Consider the following 24,442-nt stretch of genomic DNA (forward strand, 5'->3'; position numbering starts at 1 on the left):
CATGATAAGCCACTATTAGGCTGAATAGGCTCTGCCACTCCTACAAATCTGAGTCTGGTAATGACTAACATTGAACTCAATAATAAGTGAGGATAATTTCAGAATGCTTGGCTTTGTTTTAAAGGGCAAGATTTTGGAAGCAGGCTCCAGGACTCCATCCAGATCCGCTTTCCTGGCACATAACCAGGGGACGATGCCCAAGCTCTAGGTGAGAGGACAGGGCAGGAGAGGGCACCCTCACTTCCCATGTGCCTGGCACTGGGGTAGAGAGCGCTGTAGGACTCCAGGAGCCAGAGCCCCACAGCACAGCGGCCTTTGGATGCCTCTGTGTGTCCTGGGTAGGAGAGGTGGCTCCTTTCCAACTTGGGCTGGGCTTGGAGGGGTCTGGGGAGCAGGAAGGAGTCCGGGAGCCAGAGGCCGCCGTAGCTCCCTGCCCTTCCCTGTCCCCCCTGTCCTCGCCAGGCCTGCTGACCATTCTGTTTCCCACAGACCCATTCAGAATTCCCAAAGAGGAAGATGTGATGCTGCCAGGCTTCTTTCTCCCCCTGTATCAGTGTCCACCTTGATCATGAGGTCGGATTTCTGAATCAGCTGCACATCGGACCCAGCTGGGCCTTGGGCCTGCCTGGCTTTTCCATGTCTTTGGGGAGCTGAAGCCAATCTCTGGCTTGGTAAATGCTTTCTGATCACTCATCTCTCTACTTGGTGTTTTGCTTTGGAAATTCAGGGTGTAGTAAAAGTGTCTGGACCTGTAATTTTGTTAGCATTTAAAAAATATAACTGATCTTTGGCAAAGGAATAAAAAAGGTTGGAGGGAAGGGGTGACAACATTAAGATAAAGACAAAAGCATTTTCTAGTTCCTTCTCCTTATTAAACGCAGCTCTTATGTGCTGGATTCACAATGCTATAGAATAATATATCAAGGGCCTATGTATGGTGTCAGGCAGTATTCTACAGCTGAGCACAGTTTTATCATTTACTCCTCAAAGCAGATCTCACCTTTGACCCCTGCCCCCCATTTTACAGATGAGGAAACTGAGGCACAAGGAGTTACTTTCTCAAAGGTACAGAGCAAGTAAGCAATGGGGCCCAGATGCTAATCTAAGCATTTTGACTCCAAAGCACGTGCCCACCCATAACCTGCACGCCCCGGTGGAGAGAGATGGTAAGGAGAAGCACAAGCCAGCTCATTTAGAGACAGTTCCAGGGAATATACGGACTTAAGTTAAAATGTGTGAGTTCTTTCTAATAGTGGGAAGAACGATGAACATCTGACGCCTTCTCAGTTATAAATCTATTTGTAGAGAGCACGGATTGTTCCTCTATGGTAAAGAGCCATTTTAGGGGTCCTAGACAGCAGTTCACATCGAAGGAAAAACTTTTTTTATGACGTGGCTCATCATTGCATAGATTTGCATGGAAGTCACATTCCCCGGCTACATTATTTTTTAAAATGTAATTTACTTTAATTTTTTCCATCACTATTTATCCCCTTTATGCTCTCTTACACCTCCTACCCCCGCAATCACCACACTGTTGTTCATGTCCATGAGTTTTCTCTCTCTTTTTTTCCTTTTTGCTCAACCCCTCCACCAGCACCCCCAGTATCCCCCTCCTCAACACATACACCAGATCTGTCTGCCTGTTTTCTATCTATGAGTCTGTCTCTATTTTGTGGTAGTTCAGTTTGTTCATTAAATTCCACATATGAGTGAAATCATATGATGCTTGTCTTTCCCTGCCTGGTTTATTTCACTTAGCATAATGTTCTCCAGGTCCACTCATGCTATTGCAAAGGGTAAAATTTTCTTCCTTTTTACAGCAGAGTAGTATGCCATTGTGTAAATGTACCACAGCTTTTTTATCCACTCATCTACTGATGGGCACTTGGGCTGCTTCCAAATCTTGGCTGTTGTAAATAACACTGCAGTGATCATAGGGGTGTATATATTCTTTCGAATTTGTGTTTCAGGTTTCTTTGGATAAATTTCCAGAAGATGAATTGCTAGGTCATAAAGCAGTTCCATTCTTATTTTTTTTTTTAGGTGACTTTGTAGTGTTTTCCACAGTGGCTACATTCTGCATCCCCACCAGCAGTGCACAAAGGTTCTCTTTTCTCCACAGCCTCGCCAACACTTGTTGTCCCAGCTACATTACTTTATTTGGCAGAGGTATGGCCTAACACCATCTGAAAGGCTAACCTATGAGGCAGATGTTGCAAAGGGATTTAACTGTGTTTGATGCTTCAGTTTTGCAAAGAATTCGAGGTCTGACATGGGAAGAACTTTTGGTGACTCTCTGCCAACTTTGGATTTACCCCAAAATGCTTTAGGAAAATAATTTCTCTACAGAGGTGAAGAAAAGCAGGAAATGATAAATATACCTAGTGAGTTAGACCAATGTGTCCAGATAATTCAGGGCCCACGTCCTTTTTTTTCTGTAATAGGGCATTTGTCTGAATTTTCTGAGTTGTCCCCATCATTCAGTTCGCCTGTTCCTGAAGAGACTCAGCTTAAATTCCCACCATGTCTCTGGGCTCCCATTGTGCTCTGCTAATTAAGGAACTCTGAGGGGCTCCTTAAGGGGTGAGTCTACACTTGAAAATAGAACAGATCTTAACACACCAAGGCTTTGCTTTAAGCCAACTTCATGACCAGCCCAGTTTGTTGCACAATGAGTTTGGTTTCTATAGCAACTGACATATCACCAGGGCTGCTATACTCACTGGGCAGCCAGGCCATGGTCCAGCTCATGGCTGCATGGGTCTGGGACATGATCTGGGCCATAATATGATAATAAAGGTGGTAGTTTTTATTTTATTTTATTTTTTTTTAAATATATTTGTATTAATTTCAGAGAGGAAGGGAGAGGGAAAGATAGAAACATCAATGATGAGAAAGAATCATTGATTGGCTGCCTTCTGCACGCCCCACACTGGGGACCAAGCCCACAACCCGTGCATGTGTCCTGACTGGGAATCGAACCATGGCCTCCTGATTCATAGGTCAACACTCAACCACTGAGCCACGCTGGCCGGGCAAGGTGGTAATTTTTAAAGGATTTTTATTACAAGTAACATCCCTCATTTGATGAAATTGACATTTTTCTGCCAACTTGGCTCTCTTGCCTAAACCTTGGTGCTTTGCACTCTAGTAATTCTTCAAATGTAATGTTTTATAGAATGTAAAGTGAGTTAACTCATCCTTTTTGTCAGTGTTGTAAGTTCCATATGGAGCATTTACATCTGTATTAATTAGACACGCTAAAATCATTGAGTGAGCCTGCACTGTTCATTTTAATAATAGTTTTCAACAGATGACAAAGCACACCATGCAGCAGCTATCCGGCTTTAGCAAGAAAGCTAAAAATTATATCAAGTGTATGGAGTTGCATTATTTAAACTTATATTCATTTTTTTCTATTAAAAACACCCTCAATTCAATAAGTTACAACATGTATTTTGAAATATTTGGGAAATGATCCTATCTGCCTTATTTCATTCTTAAACAGCAGAGTCAAGACACCAATTCCTACTAAAAATCTTCCGAGTGAGATATCAACTATGGTGATGTGTCCCCCTGATTAAGTAAGAAAAAAAAGAGTTGGGGCTTTGCCTGAAAGGACATCATTTCAGAAGTTCATTTGCTTTTTTCTTCATTAAAAGCAATAAAATGTGGGTGGTTAATCTGAGAGCTGCCATTTCTTTAGCAATACATTAAGACTTAACTGGGTGGATGATTGTATGACAAGAGCTATTTAGGATTAGAAAGGAGCCGTGGCTTGGATGTAAGTGAATCACACGCTATTTGTGAATCCTTCGGCAGTGAATTTGGATCATTCCCATTGCACTGCGAGCAGACGGCAGACTTTCTCCCCCGTTACCCCAACGTCCACGTCAGTTCCCAGAGGAATCGAGTTTGTCCTACAGATGTTGGTTCTGATGGGGATGAGCCCGGGGGACTCTAAACGTGCAGTTGAATTTATCCCCTTTCTGGATACTGTTAAATCACTCCTGCCTCAAGCAGAGGGCCGGTCTTTGCTTCAAAGGCAGCTAAAGAGTGAATTATTTACCAAATTGCACAAAAGGGAGGATTTATCAAGCCCCTTCTCTCCCAGAGAGGACAACCTCAGACGTGGAGGCCTAATTACTCTTTCTTGGCTATAAATTATGCCATTCAGATGCTTGTGAAAGCTTCTCTTCATGCTCTTGCTTGAGTCATAAAACTTGATACCTGGGGCCAAATGCCTTTATTTCCTGACCCTACCCCACCCCCCAAGGGTGAAGAAGATGAAAAGGCAGCAATTCCAGCGAGTGCCACAAAAAGCCAACGACTGGGCAGAAAATGCAGGGAGTGGCAACAGTTACTACGCAGAACCCATGCCTCCTTGACCTGATATTCCCCCCAAAATGAATCTGACCATTTGCATAAGAATATCGGACCCTCAAAAACCTGTATTGGCCACTTGGAAACCACTTGGATGTAATCAACATCACCAATTTGATAGTTGTCATTACCTGTCACACTGGGATTCTAGAATTTGTGAATCTGAATAAACCAGCTACTCACCTGGAGAGGGTTTGCTGGAGCCCACTTTCTCTGGTTGCCTTGCAGTCATGGTACTTTTATGTTTCTGCTTGACGGATGTTTGGTCAATTGCTGGAAGTCTGGAATCAAAGTTCATCGCAGAATTCTTGATAGATAATCCTGGTTGGGCTAGAAGATCCTCCTCACTATCACTCTATGGAAAATGAAAGGAGTTTGAGTATCAGTAGCCTAGTAGGTGATTCTTGCTAAGCAGAGGGAAAAAAGCCAAATGCACTGACGCCCTCCGTCAGTAACTCTGGAGCAACCCACCATGATGCTCAATACGCCCATTCACCAGTGAGATTTTGATGGACTGGGCTTATCAACGTAGAAATAATAGCAAAGTGCTGAGTCTTATTTGTAGAACATTATAAGAAGAATGCACACTTATTGGTCTGTCTTGTAGAACATTATGAAAAGACTGCATGTCTGGTCCTTAAGTAATTAGTTCATGTTCAAAGCCACATAAACTTCTTGCTATTTGTTGTTTGAACTACTTTGGCGGTGGGTGAGGAAAAAAAAACATTCCTTGTGTTAATCACACACTTGACAATGGAAAGGAAGTTTAGATAGTGTGTTGGGATCGAATAAGTCAGACCTCACTTTAATATTCTGAATTACTGGGTGCAACATAAGACAGACTGATCTTTTCAAAAGTCCCCTACTTGTCAGTCTGCTATAAAGAAGTCAGTATAAATCTATGCGCGGACAAATCATGATTCCTGCAATGTCAGAATATCTTAACACAGCCTTACAGACGCAGTAGAAGTTACCCAGCCATTCGATAGCTTGTGAACTTCGCCACACTCCCAACCACCAAAGTAATGATGGAAACAATATAAATGGCTTGTGAGAAACCTGGTCTAGAAGGGTGATTGAAGTCCTGCCCTATGGTTTAGGTGCTGGTGTTAGTATGATTTGCTAGGCCATACACTCAGCAACAAACAAAACCACAAGGCTTCCCACCCCCAACCCCAGGAATTCCAACACCTATCACTAAATTCTCCCACATTGTGCATTAGTCTAGTATTGGAAAATGCAGTCTTTTGCAGACACAGAATGCTAAATGAATGTCCCCCTCACCTCCCCAGCTGTGGCAATTTGTATTGATCTTGCTCATCGGTCTCACCGACAGTTATGGCATTTTCATTTCAAGGCTCCTGACTCAGGAAAATACTCTGACTAGCTTTGAGTGATTGGGTGCAACAGAAGACAAACTAAACTCTAAAAAAATCTCCCCTCTCGTCCATCTTCTGTAAAGAAGATCAAATCTACAGGTGGACCCATCGTCACCGTCCAAGACTGTAAATCATACTTTGTAATTCAGAGTCTGGGTACAGCCTTCCAACAAATAATTATTGTTTCTCCCTACATGTTCGGCAAACAGACCACCCTCAGATAAAGGGACAGGAAAAGGCAAGGGCATAATGAATTGGTTGTTCTCCCCTTTCCTTTTCGATTCTGGAATTAAATAGAAATCCTTGAAAATTATTCTGAAATGTCAAAGATGAAACATTAGGTCATTTCTGAACATGAAATAGGCTCTCCGTTCTCAGAAAAGGAAATGTGGGCACATTTTAATTATTGATGCCTGAGATTGTCATGGGCAAGAGGAACATCCGTGAGCGTGGAACAGAATTCCTCCCACAAACTGCCGCACACCAGCAACTCACACTAGTGGTTGGAGAATTCTCTGCTGCCCCAGGCCATGGTGAGCTGGGAGGAGCGGCTGAAGAGACTTCACTGGGTGGAGTGTTAAGCCATGTTTATCTTTCCTTTGCCCATTCACTCATTATACCTTAAGCCTTTAGTAGAACAGGTGACAGAAAGCTTGGCCAATTACGCCATGCTTGTTGCATGTGGAATTGTGCCCCTGTGTTCCGAGTACATCCATCTCTGGTTCCTGGTTCCATCAACCTTACTTCCAGTTGGTAGTCATTCAGAGTCCAGAAATTGCAGCTGGAGGTGGTTGTTTTGTCAGTTGGAGACTAAATCCAGAATGGCAAGAATATACTTAGGAACGTGCTATTGGATCTTTTCCTGCCTGCTTCATTGAGTAATCTCAAGCAAATCGCTTGACCTTCTTGTGTCTTTATTAATGTCTTCTCATATACTCAGCCATTTTCATGTATCCTTTCTCATGAAAAGCTATCATATTTTTGGGGAGAAGGACCCTCGGGTGTGTGTGTATGTATGTGTGTGTGTATGTGAATTTGTTAGTAATTCATTCTGGCACTAAAGTGTGGTATCTAAGATTCAGAGCCCAGGTTCCTGGGAGTGCATCCTGGCTCTTTCATGTGATTGATTGACACTGAGGTAGTTCCTCTCTGCATCTCAGATTGTCCCCTCTGTGAACAACAGTACCTACATGTTGGTGGTTCGGTGAGGAGTAAATGAGTTAAAGTATGTTTATAGCACTTAGAATAGTGCCAGGCAAACAGTAAGTGCCATGTGCCTGTTGGCTTTTGCCGTTAGCCATTAATTCATGTTCAGCCATCTCAAAAATTAACCAGCTGATGACTGAACATTAACGATCCACTGTTGAAACCAAAACCAAAAGCCCCAATGAAGAGTTCAATAGAATTTTCACCTATCCCATAGAGATATGAGCAGAGATGTGGGTCAATTCCTATAATGGACTCTTGGCTTTTTCTGAAAGCAATTTATGATAGAATTGATCTAATCTTAAGAAAATATGGCACACTTTCTTTTTTTTCAGACAGTAACGCTCTAATGGCAAATATTTAACAACATTTAGAGATTCTCAAACAATAATAATTATTTTGATTTAAAGTTGATTTTAAAACTATGTCTTTTCCTCTTGTGATTTTGAACAGTAATTACAATTTTCATTTCTTCCCCCATATGTTCCTACGTTAAAATGTCACATGGAGGTGGAGGCGACAGCACACTGCTATTATTTGGGGGAAGAGAAGCAGCTCTCTCTTTTGAAATCAAAGCCAAGAACATAAAAGATAAAATAAAATGAAAACACCGAGCTACTTGATACAGGTGTTGACTTCAAGTCTTCTATTGGTAATTTGTTGAGAAAGTCCTAATCAAGCCGTGTTAACGAAATGAAGTCATTGTCAAAATCAGTATTTTCTGGAATATGACTCTTTTAACATTTTCCAAAGACCCCCAGCTGTGCTATGGCATCATCCACACTGAAGCAGAGCTATTTCCTGGCCCAGGGCAAGGCTATCTCATGAGGTCACAGGACTCACACTGGGAAAAGCAGGGGCGTGGCTTACATTAGGGCAGGTACGCAGCCTTGGGCGCTGCAGTCAAGACTTGGTAACATTAGAATGGTTATAGTTAGACTCCTAGAAGAAGGAGAAGCAAGGGTTCCTTGGGGATGTGGGGTTGACTTAGATTTTTAAAGTGGGACCTAAGAGGGTTGAGTCTGAAATGGAAACGCACCATGAACAGAGAGGATCAGAAGAGCAAGAGGACTAGAGCGGTCAGGGACAGGAAAGATGAAGTCATTTTCCAACTCTTGCCTGATGGCTCATTTCCAGCACCCAGGGAACTGCTTCTCAACTGGCATGCCTGCCCCTCACCCCAGGGTGTGCTACTGAATTCAGATCGATGTGTACAAAACCCATTTTTGCCATGTATCACGTGATGGATGGCTGAGCCGAGCAGATCTTACGACACAGCGTAGCTCAGGGCGCGGCTTGCTGTAAATGAGAGAGAAGAGGCAAGGAGTAGTGTCAGGGAGGTGCCAGAGAAAGACTGTGTGTTTATTACCTTTGAAACAAATGCAGTCTCGTGAGATTCTGAAAGAGAGTGGTCAAGGCAGTGAACCCCGACACGCAAACAGCGACAACATGGAAAGGGTGACCGAGGGGCTGAATGCAAATGAGCATCTTCAGAGCACTGTCCTCAAAGTCCATATTCAGATTGTGCCTCAAGCACACACCTGCCTTAGGGAATGAGGCACCCCGTGTAAACCACATTCTGGAGAGGATGGCTACCTTTCTGTGTTCAAGAACTGGAAGGTTAGTATGTTCTACCCCGAGTGCTGTTGCAGCACAAAGTGGGCTAAATTTTCTCTCATCCAAAACAACAACAACAACAAAAACCCAACCAACACTAAGGACAGCAAAGTCCTTCACACGTTCAGGACAATTTTGAGCTTATCAGAATTGTAAACTTGAACAACAATTAAAAATAGGGATTAGTAACTGTTATGTTTTTTGTTTTTGTTTTTTACTCATGCCCCACCTACCTGAGTCAAACTGCTGCTTGCCCCATTTCTCTCTCCCACCTGAAGACCCGCCCAGCTGCCAGGTGGGGTTGGCAAGACCAGGATCAGCAGTGGAAGCCCTGGCTCTCCATTTGCCACAAGATGCTTTTTGGAGTCCGCAGGGTTGCCATGTGCGTGAATATCACGGGCACCTGTTTCCATTGACTTCTGTAGAGAACTCTCCTTCCGGCCTCCTCTTCTCCGATTCCCAGGCTAGCAAGGTGGAAGGAGTCAGCCCAGTCAGTGGTCGGCAAACTGCGGCTCGCGAGCCCCATGTGGCTCTTTGGCCCCTTGAGTGTGGCTCTTCCTAAGCCTTAGGAGTACCCTAATTAAGTTAATAACAATGTACCTACCTATACAGTGTAAGTTTAAAAAATGTGGCTCTCAAAAGAAATTTCAATCGTACTGTTGATATTTGGCTCTGTTGACTAATGAGTTTGCCGACCACTGAGCCAGCCTGAGACACTGATCTGAGAGCAATGGTGGCCTCGTGACTAAAGCCTTCTTAAGGTCGGAAAGCCGTGGGGTCTGCTCTCTCAAGTGGCATGTGGGGCTTCAGACTCGTTTCATGATTACTATCCATCCCACTACGGTTCAGCCACTGGGTGAAACTTAGAGGCGATCCCTGGCGTGCTGTGGAAATCACTGTTGATTGACATGGGTGGTGGCCACACATTTTCATATCTTGAGGACAAGTGTGTACAGTGTTGTCTGGGATGGAGTTCTGTGTGGTGGCAGTGGGTAAGGAGGTGGTATATGGCCAGAAAATGGTTGGATTTAAAAAATTTGAACAGTGAAGCGTAGTGTTTGGAAGCACATCGAGACTGCCCTCAGTTGGGTATGGTTTAGCGACAATGTGTTTCTCCTTCTTCCTTTATCTCAATTCATATTCTCCTTTGAGCTGGGAGAAGCATCAGAGGAATTTGAAAGACTTGATCCATCAAAAGGATCTCGTCCATGAAAATACCTCCTACTCAAAATAATAGGTCACAAAACATGGGACTTAATTGAGAAGTATATGCGCCTACTATGTCTTCAACCCCGTGCTAGGCACTATGAAGGAATATAAAAACAAGACGCTTACAATGGGAGAGGCAAGATTAATACTATACCAACAAAATGTAAAAGATTTGATTAAGTGATAAATTGTGTGGCGCCAATTCTGGATTTCAAAGGAGCTCAGAGAAAAAGATGGAAATCAAGGGAAGCTTCATGAAGGAGGTGGTGTTTTCTGGGACCTGAAGGATGCATAGAAACTGTCTAGGGAAAGCTGGTGTGGCTCAGTGGATATAGCGTGGCCTACGGACTGAAGGGTCCCAGGTTCGATTCCCGGTGAAGGGCACGTGCTGGGGTTGCAGGCTTGACCCCCAGTAGGGGGTGTGCAGGAGGCAGCGATCAATGACTCTCTCATCACTGATGTTTCTATCTCTCTCTCCCTCTCCCTTCCACTCTGAAATCAATAAAATTATATTTAAAAAACAAACAAACAAAAACTGTCTTAGGCGGGAGGCCGCACATGAGCCAAGGTATGGATGGTGTCTGAGGTGTGGCATGGTTCTCGGAGAGTGAGGCAAGCGTCCAGAGCATAGATATGGGAGGAGAGGTGAGAAATAAAGCGGGATGGTAGGGTGGGGTCAAATGCTGGGGGGCTCTGAGATTTAAGCAAAGGCTTGAGGCTCAATGAGAGAGAGAAAATGGGGTCCCACGGAAGGTTTCTGAGTAGAAAAATGCTTAAGGTGGCATTTAAGATGAGCTTGTATGTTGCTTTCAGAGGGAGAAAAACAAAGCATCCTACAAATTTGCCCATGAAATCATCGTTCGGTAGTTTCAATGGCTGATTTTTTGGTAAAGTGCAATTCTTTTCTTATTACAAAAGAAATGTATGCTCATAATGGGAAAAGACAAGCAGGAAGAAAAGTAATTTAAAACACTCAAAACCCCATTTACCTTGAAATTAAAACTGCAAATAGCTTGGTCTGTATTCTTCCAGACCCCTTTTTAAGGCCTGGGATGGAGACTGCTAGCTTCCCACCCAAATCCCTTCCCAAGTGATGAGAGTTGAAGCTGGGATGTGGCTGCCCACCTTGAACTGAAAGTTTCAGCCTCCCCTGCAGCTACATGTAGCCTCAGGAGTAAAGTCTAACCCAGCCGTGGGCAAACTACGGCCCGCGTTTGAAATGAATAAAACTATCGGAAAAAAAAAGACCGTACCCTTTTATGTAATGACTAGGGGCCTGGTGCACGAAATTCGTGCACTGGGTGTGTGTGTGTGTGGGGGGGGGGGAGTGTCCCTCAGCCCAGCCTGCCCCCTCTCACATACTGGGAGCCCTCAGGCGTTGACCCCCATCACCCTCCAATTGCAGGATCGGCCCCTTGCCCAGGCCTGACGCCTCTGGCCTAGGTGTCCGGCCCAGGCAGCGGGGACCTGCAGTGGCAGCGGGGGGCGCCGTGATTGCACGGGCTCCGCCCCTGCCCCTGCAGGATGCCTCTGGCTGAGGCGTCTGGCCCGGGCAGCGGGGACCCACAGCTGCAGCGGCCCCGCGATCGTGGGCTCCGCTTTAGGCCCAGGCAAGGGGCCCCTAGCTCCCAGGACTGCCAGCTTCGATCATGCCCAGCTCCCATCGCTGGCTCCACCCCTACTTCCTGCTATCACTGGCCAGGGCGGCAAAGGCACCTGATTCTCCGATCATGGCTGGGGGGCAGGGCAAAGGCGGCCCCAGGGCCGCCTTTGCCCTGCCCCCCAGCTCTTAGCTCCCCCCTGGGTTTCCGATCACTGTCAGTGGCAGGGGGCTTCTTCCTGCTTTCCCTTTCACCTCCCTGCATTGTGCCTACATATGCAAATTAACCGCCATCCTGTTGGCAGTTAACTGCCAATCTTAGTTGGCAGTTTATTTGCATATAGCCCTGATTAGCCAATGAAAAGGGTATCGTCGTACGCCAATTACCATTTTTCTCTTTTATTAGTGTTGATGTTTACTTTGAATTTATATCAGTTCACACAAACACTCCATCCATGCTTTTGTTCCGGCCCTCCGGTCCAGTTTAAGAACCCATTGTGGCCCTCGAGTCAAAAAGTTTGCCCACCCCTGGCAGTGGCAAGTGAGCCGAAGTGATGCAGGCAGCCTGCTTCAGAGATAACCTCTAGCCCTGCGCCTTTGCTAGAAAGACAGCTTTGGTAGTCACGTGCTGAAGACAATAAAACTATCATCAGCCCGAGTCCCTGCAAGTCCGAGTGGAGCAGAGCTGCCTGCTGCTCTGGTTCCTCCAACCTGGTCTGTCACAGGTGCCAGAAACAAACTCCTGTCTTGATTGCGTCATCACATTTGTGGTCCCCTTGTTATAGCAGCTAGTGTTATCCTAACATACATGTTTATGTATATATAAATATTTTTTACAACACCATTTCACTTGATACAGTGCATCAATAGCTCCCTTTTTATAAATTTTCAACCTTATTTGGAAAAATTTCAAATCTATAGAGAAGTCGAAAGAATAGCACAAATGACATCCATTGTCCTTTACCTTGCCAATTCGCTTTATCTCTCTATATATTATTTTCCTGAACAATTTCAAAGTGACTAGACTTCATGATACGTCATCCCGAAATACTTTAATATTTATCTTCTATAAAAATAGACACTTTCCGGTTCTGTAAAACCACAATAGCATTATGTTACCTAAGAAAATTTAATGGTTCCATCACATTATCTAATATGGAGGAGCATATTCAAACCCAAATGCCATCAAAATACCTTTTTAAAATTGAATTTATTGGGGTGACATTGGTTAAAAGGATCATATAGGTTTCAGGTGTAAATTTCTATGATTCTAGATCTGTATATTGCATTGTGCCCATCACCCAAAGTCAAATCATCTTCTGTCACCATACATTACCCAAAATATCTTTTTAGCTTTTTGTTTTGATTTATGATCAAACAAGGTACATGCACTGTATGAAGTTATTATGTCGCTTCAGTTCTCTGTCCTGTTTTCTTTGTCATGTTTTTTTTTTTTTTTTAACTGAAGAGTCCCAGCCTCATAGAATATCCTATATTCTGAATTTGATTGTTTCCTCATAATAAAATTCAGGTTAATAGTTTTTTGGCACGAATATCCTATAGGTGGTGTGGTGTCCTGCTTTATAACATCACATCAGCACTACGCAATGCTGTTTGATCTCTAGGTTGAGGTGGTGACTGCCAGATTTCTCTAATGTACATTCCCCACACCTGTTTTGTAATCAGTAGATAATCCGTGGGATGATTCTGAGACAGTAGCCTATTCCTAAACAACATTTCACCCAGTGATTTTAGCATCTGTTGATATGCCCTGCTTGAATTGAAAATTACAATGGGGTAGCAAAATAATTTTTCTAATTATATCATCTCTTCTACAATTAGGTGGCCTTCTTCCTTCTCATTTATCTATCATCCATCTCTCTATCTATTTATCCATCTATGTATTTATCCACCTATGTTTTATTTAATTACCTCATCAAAGTTTTCAGTGCTGAAATTGTACCAAAAGCAGAGAGTGGAAGTCCACCCACCTTGGCTCTTGACTTGAGTCTTTGAGTACTTCTTTGCTTTCTGGTACAATAAATATGATAGCCTCACCTTGTGCTTTACCTACCTCAGAATTGCTTTCTTTTTGTTGAGAATGGTATTTAGAAACCAATGCCTGCATGCTAGGTGTGTTCATTGCTACTGGAGTGACATTGTTCTTAAATCCTTTCAATGGAGTTAATTAGAAACATGCATTTTTAAAATCATGAGTTCATAGTAATATTTCTAGTTAAAAGTTAACACTATATGGGTTTTTTCTTTTTTTATATTAATATCTCTTTTCTATTATATTTATAATCTTTTTTCTTAATTATATTAATATATTTATTTGTTTTACTTTGCAACAAACATAAAATAATTTCAGAATTACCATACAAATATTACTCTAAGAGTAAGCTCACTAAGTAAGGTATTATTTCTTTGAATTATGTGGATCCATCACAATTCTTTTTGTTGCTATGATAAATAGTGTTATGGTAAATGTCTTTATATATTTATACACATCTTTACCCCTTTAAGTTCCCAAAAGTGGGAATTTATATTACTAGATTGAAAGCATCACAATTTTAAATTTTTTGTTCCCAAAGTGTCCTCCAGAAATATTGTACCGATTTACATTTCAAGATGTATATGAGAATGCCAGTTTCTACGCAACTTTTCCAACTATTATCTTTTAAAAAGTCTTTGTCATTTTGGAAAAAAATTGTAACTTTAATTTGTAACTTGTATATAACTTTAATTATTACACGGGTTCATTTATTTGTCTCATCTATTTAGAATGTATATTCCATCAATTTATAAAAAGGGTCTGAGAAAGTTGAAACAGTCTCCCAGAAATGGAACAAAAAAAGGCAAACTAACTTATGGTGCGAACACCGAGAACAGTGGTTGCCTCTGAAGGGGACAAGGGCAGGAACCGACTGGGAAGGGGCGTGAGGAATTTCATGGGTGACAGGAACTTAATGGAGGTTTGGGTTACATGGTTACATCCATGCATTTGCCAAAACTCATTAAATAGTACTCTAAAATGTTCACTGCAGGTAATTTTTACTTTTAGAACAAACACTGGGAAAAATATGAACAATCAAAATCACAAAAACATAATTATATATGTTGGGCTATGGGAGTGATGAGTAAAAGACTTTGCTATAACAGAGCTACAGTCTAGGTGGGGAGGTAGATCACTTAATAAAACAGTTATTCAACAAATGTAAAATTACAAGTCATACTTTTTTTTTAAAGGAAATTGTATGAATAGTATCGAAATATAGGAAGATAGGGCAGAGGAGTCTGGGTCCCTGAGGAGGTGGCCTGGGCTGAGATCTGAGGCAGGGTGGGAAGGTGGGGTGAGTGTTGCAAGAAGAGGGAACAGCATGTGCAGACTCTAGCAGGAGGTGGCCCGGCACTTAGGAGGACCCAAGGTTAGTGTTGGTGAAGCATAGAGTTGTCTGGAAGGCCAGATCCCACAGGGCCTTGTTGATGTATTTTGGTCCCCCTTCCAAAAGCCACAGAAAGCCACTCTCTCCAAAAATCAATGGAAAAAATATCCCCAGGTGAGGTTTAGTAACAACAACAAAGCCATGGAAGGGGTTTAAGTAGTCATGTAATGATTTCCATTTGCTGATATCACTCTACCTGTGGCAGAAAAGTGAGATTTGGGGGCAGGAGTGGAAGTGTGGGGTCTCGTTGGACTTTTTACCACCAGGGGATAGCAGAGAAGAACACACATGGATTAAAAAGATATTGGGGAAGTCCCAGCCGGATGGCTCAGTTGGTTAGAGCATCATCTCATACATCAAAAGGCTGTGGGTTTGATTCCTGGTCAGGTTGTGGATTTGATCCTCAGGTGAGGATTAAAAATAAAATATATTTGGGGAGTAAAATTGATAGGGCTTGGTGATGTATTGAATATGAAGGTGAGGGTGAGAGAAAGTGTCAGGTTCTGACAGTACAAAAGGAAGAATAAAGGGTCAGGCTGGAAATTTTAGCAGTGGGCCTGTTGAGTTAAGATGTCTTTAAGACCTCCTAGTAGAAATTACTGAGTAAACAATTGGATATTAAGATCTGAAGATCAAAAGTGAGGTTTGGGTTGGAAATAAAGATTTGGGAGTCATTGGCAGATAATGTCTTGATTTTGGCAGTTAGAATCTTGAACAGGGCTTCTTGGGGATAGGACATGAACTTGGATGGGGGAAAAAAATGGCACCTTTATTTCCACCAATCTCTAGCTGAAATCTAAGCATATGTTTCATGTACGAATGCAGGCAGCAAACCACAGTAGTATCAGCAGTACCTGCAATTTTGTCACCAATAGAAATCACAGATATTTTCACATTTCATTAAATTTGTTGCGATGTCTCAAAATACCCTTTGCGCCCATCACTTGTTATTGAATGGTGTTAATAATGAAGCACATACATTACCAAATCACAGGTTTCTAAAAATATTCTGATGACTATTTCAATAAAAGTGGTTTCCTTTGAAATCCTATGTATCTTTTTTTCTTTTACATTTTAAAATATTACTCTAAGAAGAGGATTTAGAGAGTTCACCATACTGTCCAAAAGGTTTGCAATACAAAAATAGGATAAAGCCGCCGGCTACAGAGATGAGAACCGAGCCTAGAAATTCCAGGACTCAGCGGAGAAGGATGAGACGACGGGGAAGCCAGCAGAAGAACGTGGCTTCGCGAAAGCCCAGTGACAGTGTTTCCTGGAAGATGGAGTGGCCAGGTCAGAGCTGCCAAGAGGTCAGGGACGGTGAGGCCTGAAGGAGACCTGCCGCATTCAGAGACGAGGAAGTCACTGGATGAACAATCACTTCTGTGGAATGAGCGTGGAAGCCAGATTGGAGTGGGTTGAGGAGTGAGGAGGAGGTGGGGAAATGGAGTCAGTCGGTGTAAATAATTATTTTGAGAACTTTGGCTGTGAAGAAGAAACAAGTGGAGGGGATGTGGGATCGAGGAAGGGCTGATCTGGTGTGTGTGTGTGTGTGTTTTGTTTTTTTCCAGTTTTTGTAGGAGACCTTAGATCATGACTAAATGCTGATGGAAGCCTCTGGTACAGAGTTGGAGATCCGGCAGGGAAAGGATAATGGGTGGAGTAAGGGACCCGAGAGAGCTAGGAGGTGGGCTCCTGAGCACAGGCGCAGGGGTGGGAATGAGGGGAGGAGGCAGGGGGGGTGGGCAGCTCTGAGCTGAGGAAGCTTCTGCCTGAGGACTGAGACACTGAAGACGGACATAGAAGAAGGTTTGAAGTGGAAGAGAGCTGGCCAGGGAAACTGGGCAGCACTGAGGAGTTCCAGGAGGCTGGTGGCTGTGACCTCTCAGGGGCAGCACTGTTCAGAGTTGGGTGGTTTTTCTCCAGCCGTCTCCAGTGGCCTGGGTGAGGGGTCCAGAGGCCGTGGATGGGCAGGCCTTCGGCACGGGTGCGAAAATAAAGACAAAGGTCAGGGAAACCAAGAGGATCACACACAGAATCTAGGCTGCTTAGGAACAACGAGAGGGCACGGGGAGAGGAGCCAAGAGGTGGCAGAGATGGATGGCGCAGTGCACGTGGATGGGCGGAGGTTTCTCGAGATGGAGAACTTCGGGTTGATGATGTAGTTGAGGGTGTGCTGTTGGTGGCGGGGATGGCAGACTGAAACGGAGGGGGCACTTATGAGGGGAGCGGGCACTTAAGAGGCACTGGGACCTGAGAAGCTAGGGTGTGGCTGCATTCGCCAGGTAGATGCTGAAGTTGTGTAGGACTGTGGCGGGCGGGAGATCAGGCAATGGGGCCCCAGAGATGGAGCCACAGAGTCTCCTCTGAGTAAGGGAGCGAGGCCAGGAGACAACGCGATGACAGAGGTGTGAGGTGGGGCGGGGGAGATGGTGGAATAAAACAGCATAAGCCTCAGTGGGCCCTCCTGCCTCCTGAGCCTAAGGAAGGGGTGCAGGAGGGAGGCCAACAGCGCCCTCCAGGGAGGGGGCTCTGAACGGAGGTCTAATGCCATGTCCTGGGCTGCAGGGAGGCTGGATGGCTCACCCTTTTCCAAATGTGCCCAGGTCTCCACCTAGTCCTAGCTCTTCCATCCACCCGCCAGGTCCCCCCACCTCAGCTCCCCACTCCCACCACCTGCCCCCCAAATCCTGCCGGTGACTAAGGTCCAGCTGAAAATCTACATCCGCAGTGGAGTTCTCCCAGTTTTCCCCGCTGCCTTTTTATTACGCTCAGCAGACACCTTCCTGAACCGCAGACAGTTGTGTGAGGTCGCATTTCACCCCGCTGAGCGCCCTGGGGGGGGGGGGGGGCGGGCTTGTCCTTGCCGCCTCCCTTAGCCCCCAGCACAGTGTCTCAGACACAAAAGGTTTATAACTCCTTAACAAGTAAAGCCATATGAAAACAAAACAACCAGGTTCCAGGATGAAATGCTGTATGCGGTAAACCACGTTTAAGGCAGGTATGCAGCGGAATAATAATACCTCACAACTGAAAACATTTTAAATTTTGTTATCTGAATTTTAATTGGTTCTTAACAAGTTATTTTTTTGGTTTTAAGAATGAATCAGAATCCTTTCTTAAAACGGGATTTTAAAAAATAAAATGTGGTAAACTGAAATACATAGCACCACAGAAAATGGGAGAAAAAGCCACTTCGTATAATAATTTTCCCTCATGCAATTTCTGAGCCGTTGCATTCAATTAACACAGGGAACTCTTCCCGTCAGAGGCCACCAATCTCAGGCTCCGACAGTTTCAGTGGGGGGGGACGGGGGGCGGGGGCAGGAAGGTAACAATAGGTGTTTGCATTGCAGGCTGGTGGCAGAATCACCCTGGTGCAAGGATTGACTCTGGGCTGTCTTATCTGCTGAAAAAGGCGGAACAGTATTCTGGAAGCAGCTGCCACTTAACCTGACAGTTGCCCCATTTTACTGCCACGCCCTCTTTTAAAATCACCTCCTGGAGTGATTTTGATGAAGTGCAGAAACGGAGGAGAAGGAAGCGCCTCTGGCTTTGCCCAGGACACAGGAATAATATCCGTTCGCTCCACTCATGCCGTTGGCCGTCGCCAGCAAGCTTTGCCCACAGAGGGGCCTGCGCACCAGCCGTTCCAGTTTATCTACAATCTTATCGTGAGAGAAAGATCCAACGCAGTCCGGAGAGTGATCCGGCGGAACGTCCAGTCACAATAAGACGACTTCTGTTACGAAGGACAGTGAATCCCCAGTCGACTGTGGGCCCGTCTGAGCTTCCTCGGCCCGCGGAGAGCTGCCACCCAGCTGTCCTATGTCTTTGTGTCCGTGCCCACCTGGGACAAAAGGAACAGCCAGAGCTCACAGAAGCCAGCTCTCCCTTTGCAGAGCGGTAGGGCCAGGGCCGGCATGCTCTCTCCAGGGCGGAGGTTTCCAAGGTGTTGATGATAATGGACGAATCTTCAAGCCCAGACGGGCCACTGCACACGGGCAGCCTCACCAGACTGCTGACATCTCAACAAGGTCAGGCCAGGCCAGGGAGCGTTCCTTCCTCCACGTAACAGCATGACCTTTCTGCTCCCGCTCAGGGGAGGAGTCCTGTTGTGGCCGCTATGGCTTTGGCGCTCTGACCTCAGCATGTGCTCATGCCTACAACACCCTGGCAACTGTCAGCCATGGAACATTCGCTGAGCTCCTTCTCTGTGGTGGCCATCGGGAATGCGACGACGAACACTCCTGCTCTTGAGCAGCGCTAGCTTAAGGTAGAGGCAGAGAGGAAGGTGTGTACCTCCAGGTAGATTTGAACCCAGAGCGTGTGATGGCGATACAAAGGAGGGACAGAGCAGTCACCTGGCCCCCCAGGAAAAGCCTTGGAAATTCTTCCCAGAGGAGGTGCCCTCAGAATTGAAGGTCAGGTCATCAGGGCCTTGAGAACCTTGTTAGCGTACTTGAACATGATCCCAAAGACAATGAAATTTATTTATTAAAAATTTTTTTTAAAAGAATTTATTTCAGAAAGGAAGGGAAAGGGAGAGAGAGAGAATCATTGATCGGTTGCCTCCTGCATGCCCCCTACTGGGATTCGAGCCCAACACCCTTCAGTCCCCAGGCTGACGCTCTACCCACTGAGCAAAACCAGCTAGGGTCACTAAAGAATTTTTATTTATTTATTTTTTAAAAAATATATTTTATTGATTTTCTACAGAGAGGAAGGGAGAGAGATAGTTAGAAACATCGATGAGAGAGAAACATCGATCAGCTGCCTCCTGCACATCTCCCACTGGGGATGTGCCCGCAACCCAGGTACATGCCCTTGACCGGAATCGAACCTGGGACCTTTCAGTCCGCAGGCCGACGCTCTATCCACTGAGCCAAACCGGTTTCGGCAGTAAAGAATTTTTAATAGAGGAACGACACAATCCAATTTGCTTCTAGAGGATCGTTCTTTTTCTTTTTTAAATATATTTTTATTAAAAAATAAATAAATAAATAAATATATTTTTATTGATTTTAGATAATAAGGAGGAGGGAGAGACAGAAACATCAATGATAAAAGAGAATCATTGATCTGCTGCCTCCTGCACGCCCTCTACTCGGGATCGAGAGGGCAACCCCTTGACTGGGAATCAAACCATGATTCGCTCAACCTGGTTCATAGGTGGACGCTCAACCATTATTCATCCTGCAGCCTCAAAGACTGATGGGAAGGAATGAGGTGAAGACAAAGGGACCAGCAAATGACTTCTACAACCATCCAGGCAAAAAAGACAGACCCTGGAAAGGGAGGTGCTGGGGGACACATTCAAGAGAGAGGAGATAAGACAGTCCAGCTTCAGAGCCTGATTACTGTGAAGTGTGAGGAGGAGCAGGGGGAGGATTCTTAGATCATTTCCAGAATTCTGCCTTAGGCAGAAATAGATTCAAGAAGAGGAACAATTTGAGGGCAGAGGATGACGTATCCAGCCCCTGGAGTCTGAGGGGCTCTTGGGGCACATCAAGGTGAACAGATCCACAGCTAAAATGGAAAACAAACGCAAATGAAAATTCCCACAGACCCGCAGTGGTCAAACCGTGGGCTGTGCATTCCGTCTCTGTGAGGTACATTTCGGGCTGGAGATGCTGGGGGCAGAGCAGCCTTATTACTCAGGTGAACCTCCAGGGCGCAGAATCTGAGCCAGAGTCAAGAGGGAGCTGTGACGAACACAGAGCCAGGTGTTGGAGATGACTCACTGCCTCCCAGGCGGGGCAGTCAGAACCAGCGTGTGCTTGTGTGAGCTGTCTCCTCCGCACAGGGGCCTCGGGACAGGAAGAAGGGAGGCCCGACCCACAGGAATCTGAAAATTAACAGTGGGACTCCCGGAACGCATATGCCCGTGCTGGGTCCTGCCTGCTGTCGTGACACTGCTAAGGGTGCTGGTAGGTTGACACTGACAGATTAATGGGAGAACAACTCCCTAAGAGCTGTTTGAAAGAGGAGAAGCTGAAGATTTCACAGACAGGATAGGCTGAATAAATAGGTAGTGAAAGGATTTGTGCAAATATACCCAGGTGGTAGAAAAACACACAATGCAAATCAAGCCTGGCTTGATTGCCTACTGTACTGCAAAGTATTGTATTGTGGGTTATGCATGGCCAGTATCTGGGAAACCAAACCCCTTCCTGGCCCACGGGGTGTCGTCTTGTTTGTGTTTTGGACTTGACCACAATGTGAAGCAGGGCTGCCCCCAGATCTTTCTGTAACGATGCAGATGGTCTATATCAGCGGTTCTAAACCTGTGGGTCGTGACCCCTTTGGCGGTCCAACGACCCTTTCACAGGGGTCGCCTAAGACCACCCTGCATATCAGATATTTACATGACGATTCATAACAGTAGCAACATGACAGTGATGAAGTAGCAACGAAAATAATTTTATGGTTGGGTCACAACATGAGGAACTGTATTTAAAGGGCCAGAAAGTTGAGAACCACTGGATATGGTCTATATGTGCGTGGTCCAATATGGCAGCCACAGACCTCATGTGGCTACTGAGCATGTGAAATGTGGCTGGTGAGACCAAGGAACGGCTGACTTCTACATTTTATTTTAATTCATTTAAATTTAAAGTTAAATAGCCCCATGTGCTAGTGGCCACTGTATTGGATAGCTCAGTTCTGGGCGTTTGCTGCCTTAATGTTTGGATGGATATTCTGACTTCTTAAGCCACTGCAGGTTACTTGAAGAGGCTTTACTGTAGCCTCCAAAGTTTGTGTGGAGAAACGTAGGATGGCCAGGACAATGAAAATGTTTCTGTTGCGTGACCGCCTTCACCTTTGCCTTACCTCACTTTCCCGGAGATCCAGGTGATCTCGCTGATGTAAACACCCTGGCTCGGGCAGGCCTGGGGCAGAGGCAGCTGCTGCTGGGATCAGGTGCACTGCCTCCTTCCAAAGTCAGGCTGGGCCCTGTGACCTGCAATCTAAATAATTAGTTGCTCGGTTGATGATGGTGAAAGGACAATCATCCTTGTCCTATTAGCAGAGCAAACGGTGCTCTTGAAAAACGGAGATCTCGTCTCTACTTTCTTTGCCAGTGAAGTAAATGCGGTATCTCCTCAGTCCTTGAGATTTGAACATCCCCTCCAGCAAGGATACAGGATCTTGGAAGAGGAGAAGGGCCCAGGACGTCTCTTTTCATAGAAGGTTGCCGTCCCCAGGTCCTGGGCTAATCATTTTCATCATTTTCTATGGGGAAATCTGGGCTCCAGTCCCTTCCCGTGAACACGCCGGTGCCCTGTCTGTCGCAGCCAACTCCTCTAGGCCAGCAGCTGTCCCGGGGAAATGAGTTAGTTCCTGCTCATATGGAGAGACCACTTCATTTTTCAGTCTACTAACTCATCCAGCTTCCAGGTGGTTATGTGGAGCTGCTGTTTATTTATTTCCCTGTTAAATTCTAATCTGATTAAACAGTTCAAAAGGTTGCACGTAGCTTTGAAAAGGGTCTAAAATGAAGTTGCCACCTAGGTTGGCTTGTAGAAATCTGGCCCGGGGCTGAGCTGAGGTGGAAGAAGGTATTCTAGCAGCATCAGAACCTGCCCTTCCACTGACACCTGCTGGGGTATCATTTGCAAGAATGGTTGAACACCAAGGCAATTTATGACGTAATCTAATGTTAGTATGACATTTAAGCGTCTCACTCGTTCTCATAATGATCCCATGAGATAAGCACGATAATAAGTATCTCCTTGGTGGGACACTGAAGTGCTTAGAAGGAGCGTGGTTTGTGCCTGAATTCACGCTGCAGTGTGGACAGAGCTGGCCCTCGGTGAGAAGTGTTCTTTCTCCTAGGCCACACCACCAACTAACCGTCGTCAGGAGGCACCACGCCACAGAACATCTCAGCACAGGCGCCAAAGTCACTGCTTCATCTTATATTGAGATTGAACACAAGCTCTGCCTGACCAGAGCTTAAAGCCACTGGCTGTGAGGAGGCAGTCATGTCATAATGCAGTGGCCACCATGTTAACTGTGCACTTGGGGATCTGCCCGCCTCTAGGCAGGTGTCGGAAATTACAGCTTGATTACTTGCCGGTAAATGCCTGTTGCTTGACAGTCAATGCCTCGCTTATTCCAGGCTCATCAGAATTTGACAGTCTGAAGCTGGGTTAAGGAATGGGAATTACAGTACATGTCAAATTGCAATATGTATGTGTTAAGTGATGGGAACTGCAATCCGTGTCAAAATTTGGTATGGCATGCTTCACGTCATGACTGTACAGTGGGAAAATGTCCATGGATTAAGCAATCCGCTTTCATACTACCCACTCAGGCCGAGAGTGAACTTGCCTTCAGAAACCAGAGGTAAAACGTTCCTTAGAGTTTTCAGGCACAGAAATCTCTAGAATGAAATTACTCGGGAGGATGTTCACCTAGGGAAGAGGGCTTTGGTTAGGTTTAAACAGCTGCTCTTTCTCCTGCCCTTTTCTTTTGCACCCTGGTGCCTGGTGTGGCTTCCAATACACCGAGCTCGGAAAACTGGATCAGTCTGCCTGGGTTCTCTTGGCGAGGTGCCAATGTTCTTTTTCAGAGCCTCCTCGGGCAGACTAGCTCCAGACCTCCCTTCTAAGGAGAATCCTGTAGGAGGAGCTTTGATACATCCTTCATTCCCCCAGGATTTGAGATATAGCAGGGCAGGCCCAGACTATGAAGGTTTAAGAACAACCAGCTCTTCATAGACATTGAGGTTGGGATCCACACCTGGGATGGGTATTCTGCAAACCATGATCCTGGGGCCTGAGGATTTCTGGGATCTGGTTTGAGTCTCATAAGGGATCTCTGGCTTCCCTCGTACCCAGCAAACGTTGAAGGATGGAGCCGGGAGGGATCAACGTTATGAGCACACAAGTCAGATGGCTGTTGAAATGTTGCGTTCGGTGACATCTCTCACCCTGCCCTTCCTGTGCCTTTGTGTCCAAGGGCAAATCCTCTAGTGTCCCCCCAGGAATGCCTGTCGTGTCATACAGAGAGCCAAGTAGGGGTGAGTTTCACTGTGGAACATTCTCATTTTGTCACTCTTCTTGATAGAGAAGATGCGACCTTGAAGGCTCGTGTACAATCAAGGCCCCAACCCTTGGGATATCATTATCTGGAAAGAATTAGGATTATGTAAATAATGTTGTTTTGAGTTCTCTGACATTGAATACTCCTGTCCTTGTACTTTAGAATAGAAATTGCCAGTTTTAAGCACTTTTACCACCTATTTTTATCTTTATTTCATAATTACTTTTCTCTGGACAACTATGTCCTTTGTAGATGTGGTCTGAGTGTTTTGCATTGATGATTTAAAGAATGAATAATTTTTACAGCTAAAGAAGGAAAAGACAGGAATCTGTTACCAGCTTGTCCCCCAAATAAGTTCGTGAAGAGGAGCATGGAACTTCAAGTCCTAGAATATTTCAAATGCATGAGCTTTGCCATACAAAACAACCATGACTATCTTGGGTCTTTGCATGAAAATGGAAGAACCCTGCTGCTCATTGCTTAATAAATCCAATCTAGAGAGATTGCTATATGCTAACTATTTGACTTAAATTTACATTACTTAAAAA

At 45.0% G+C, this 24,442-nt stretch overlaps 1 protein-coding gene across 1 annotated transcript in view; it reads right to left on the reverse strand.

Annotated features, from left to right (window-relative positions):
• MARCHF10 (membrane associated ring-CH-type finger 10) overlaps positions 1–24,442 on the reverse strand; it is an 83,591-nt gene that overhangs the window by 43,617 nt on the left and 15,532 nt on the right. Inside the window, exon 4 of the mRNA XM_059669898.1 lies at positions 4,570–4,741. Within this exon, the coding sequence (XP_059525881.1) occupies positions 4,570–4,741 (172 nt within the window). The remainder of the gene's footprint in view (positions 1–4,569; positions 4,742–24,442) is intronic.

The sequence above is a fragment of the Myotis daubentonii genome, chromosome 16, assembly GCF_963259705.1.
Source record: "Myotis daubentonii chromosome 16, mMyoDau2.1, whole genome shotgun sequence".
NCBI lineage: Eukaryota > Metazoa > Chordata > Mammalia > Chiroptera > Vespertilionidae > Myotis > Myotis daubentonii.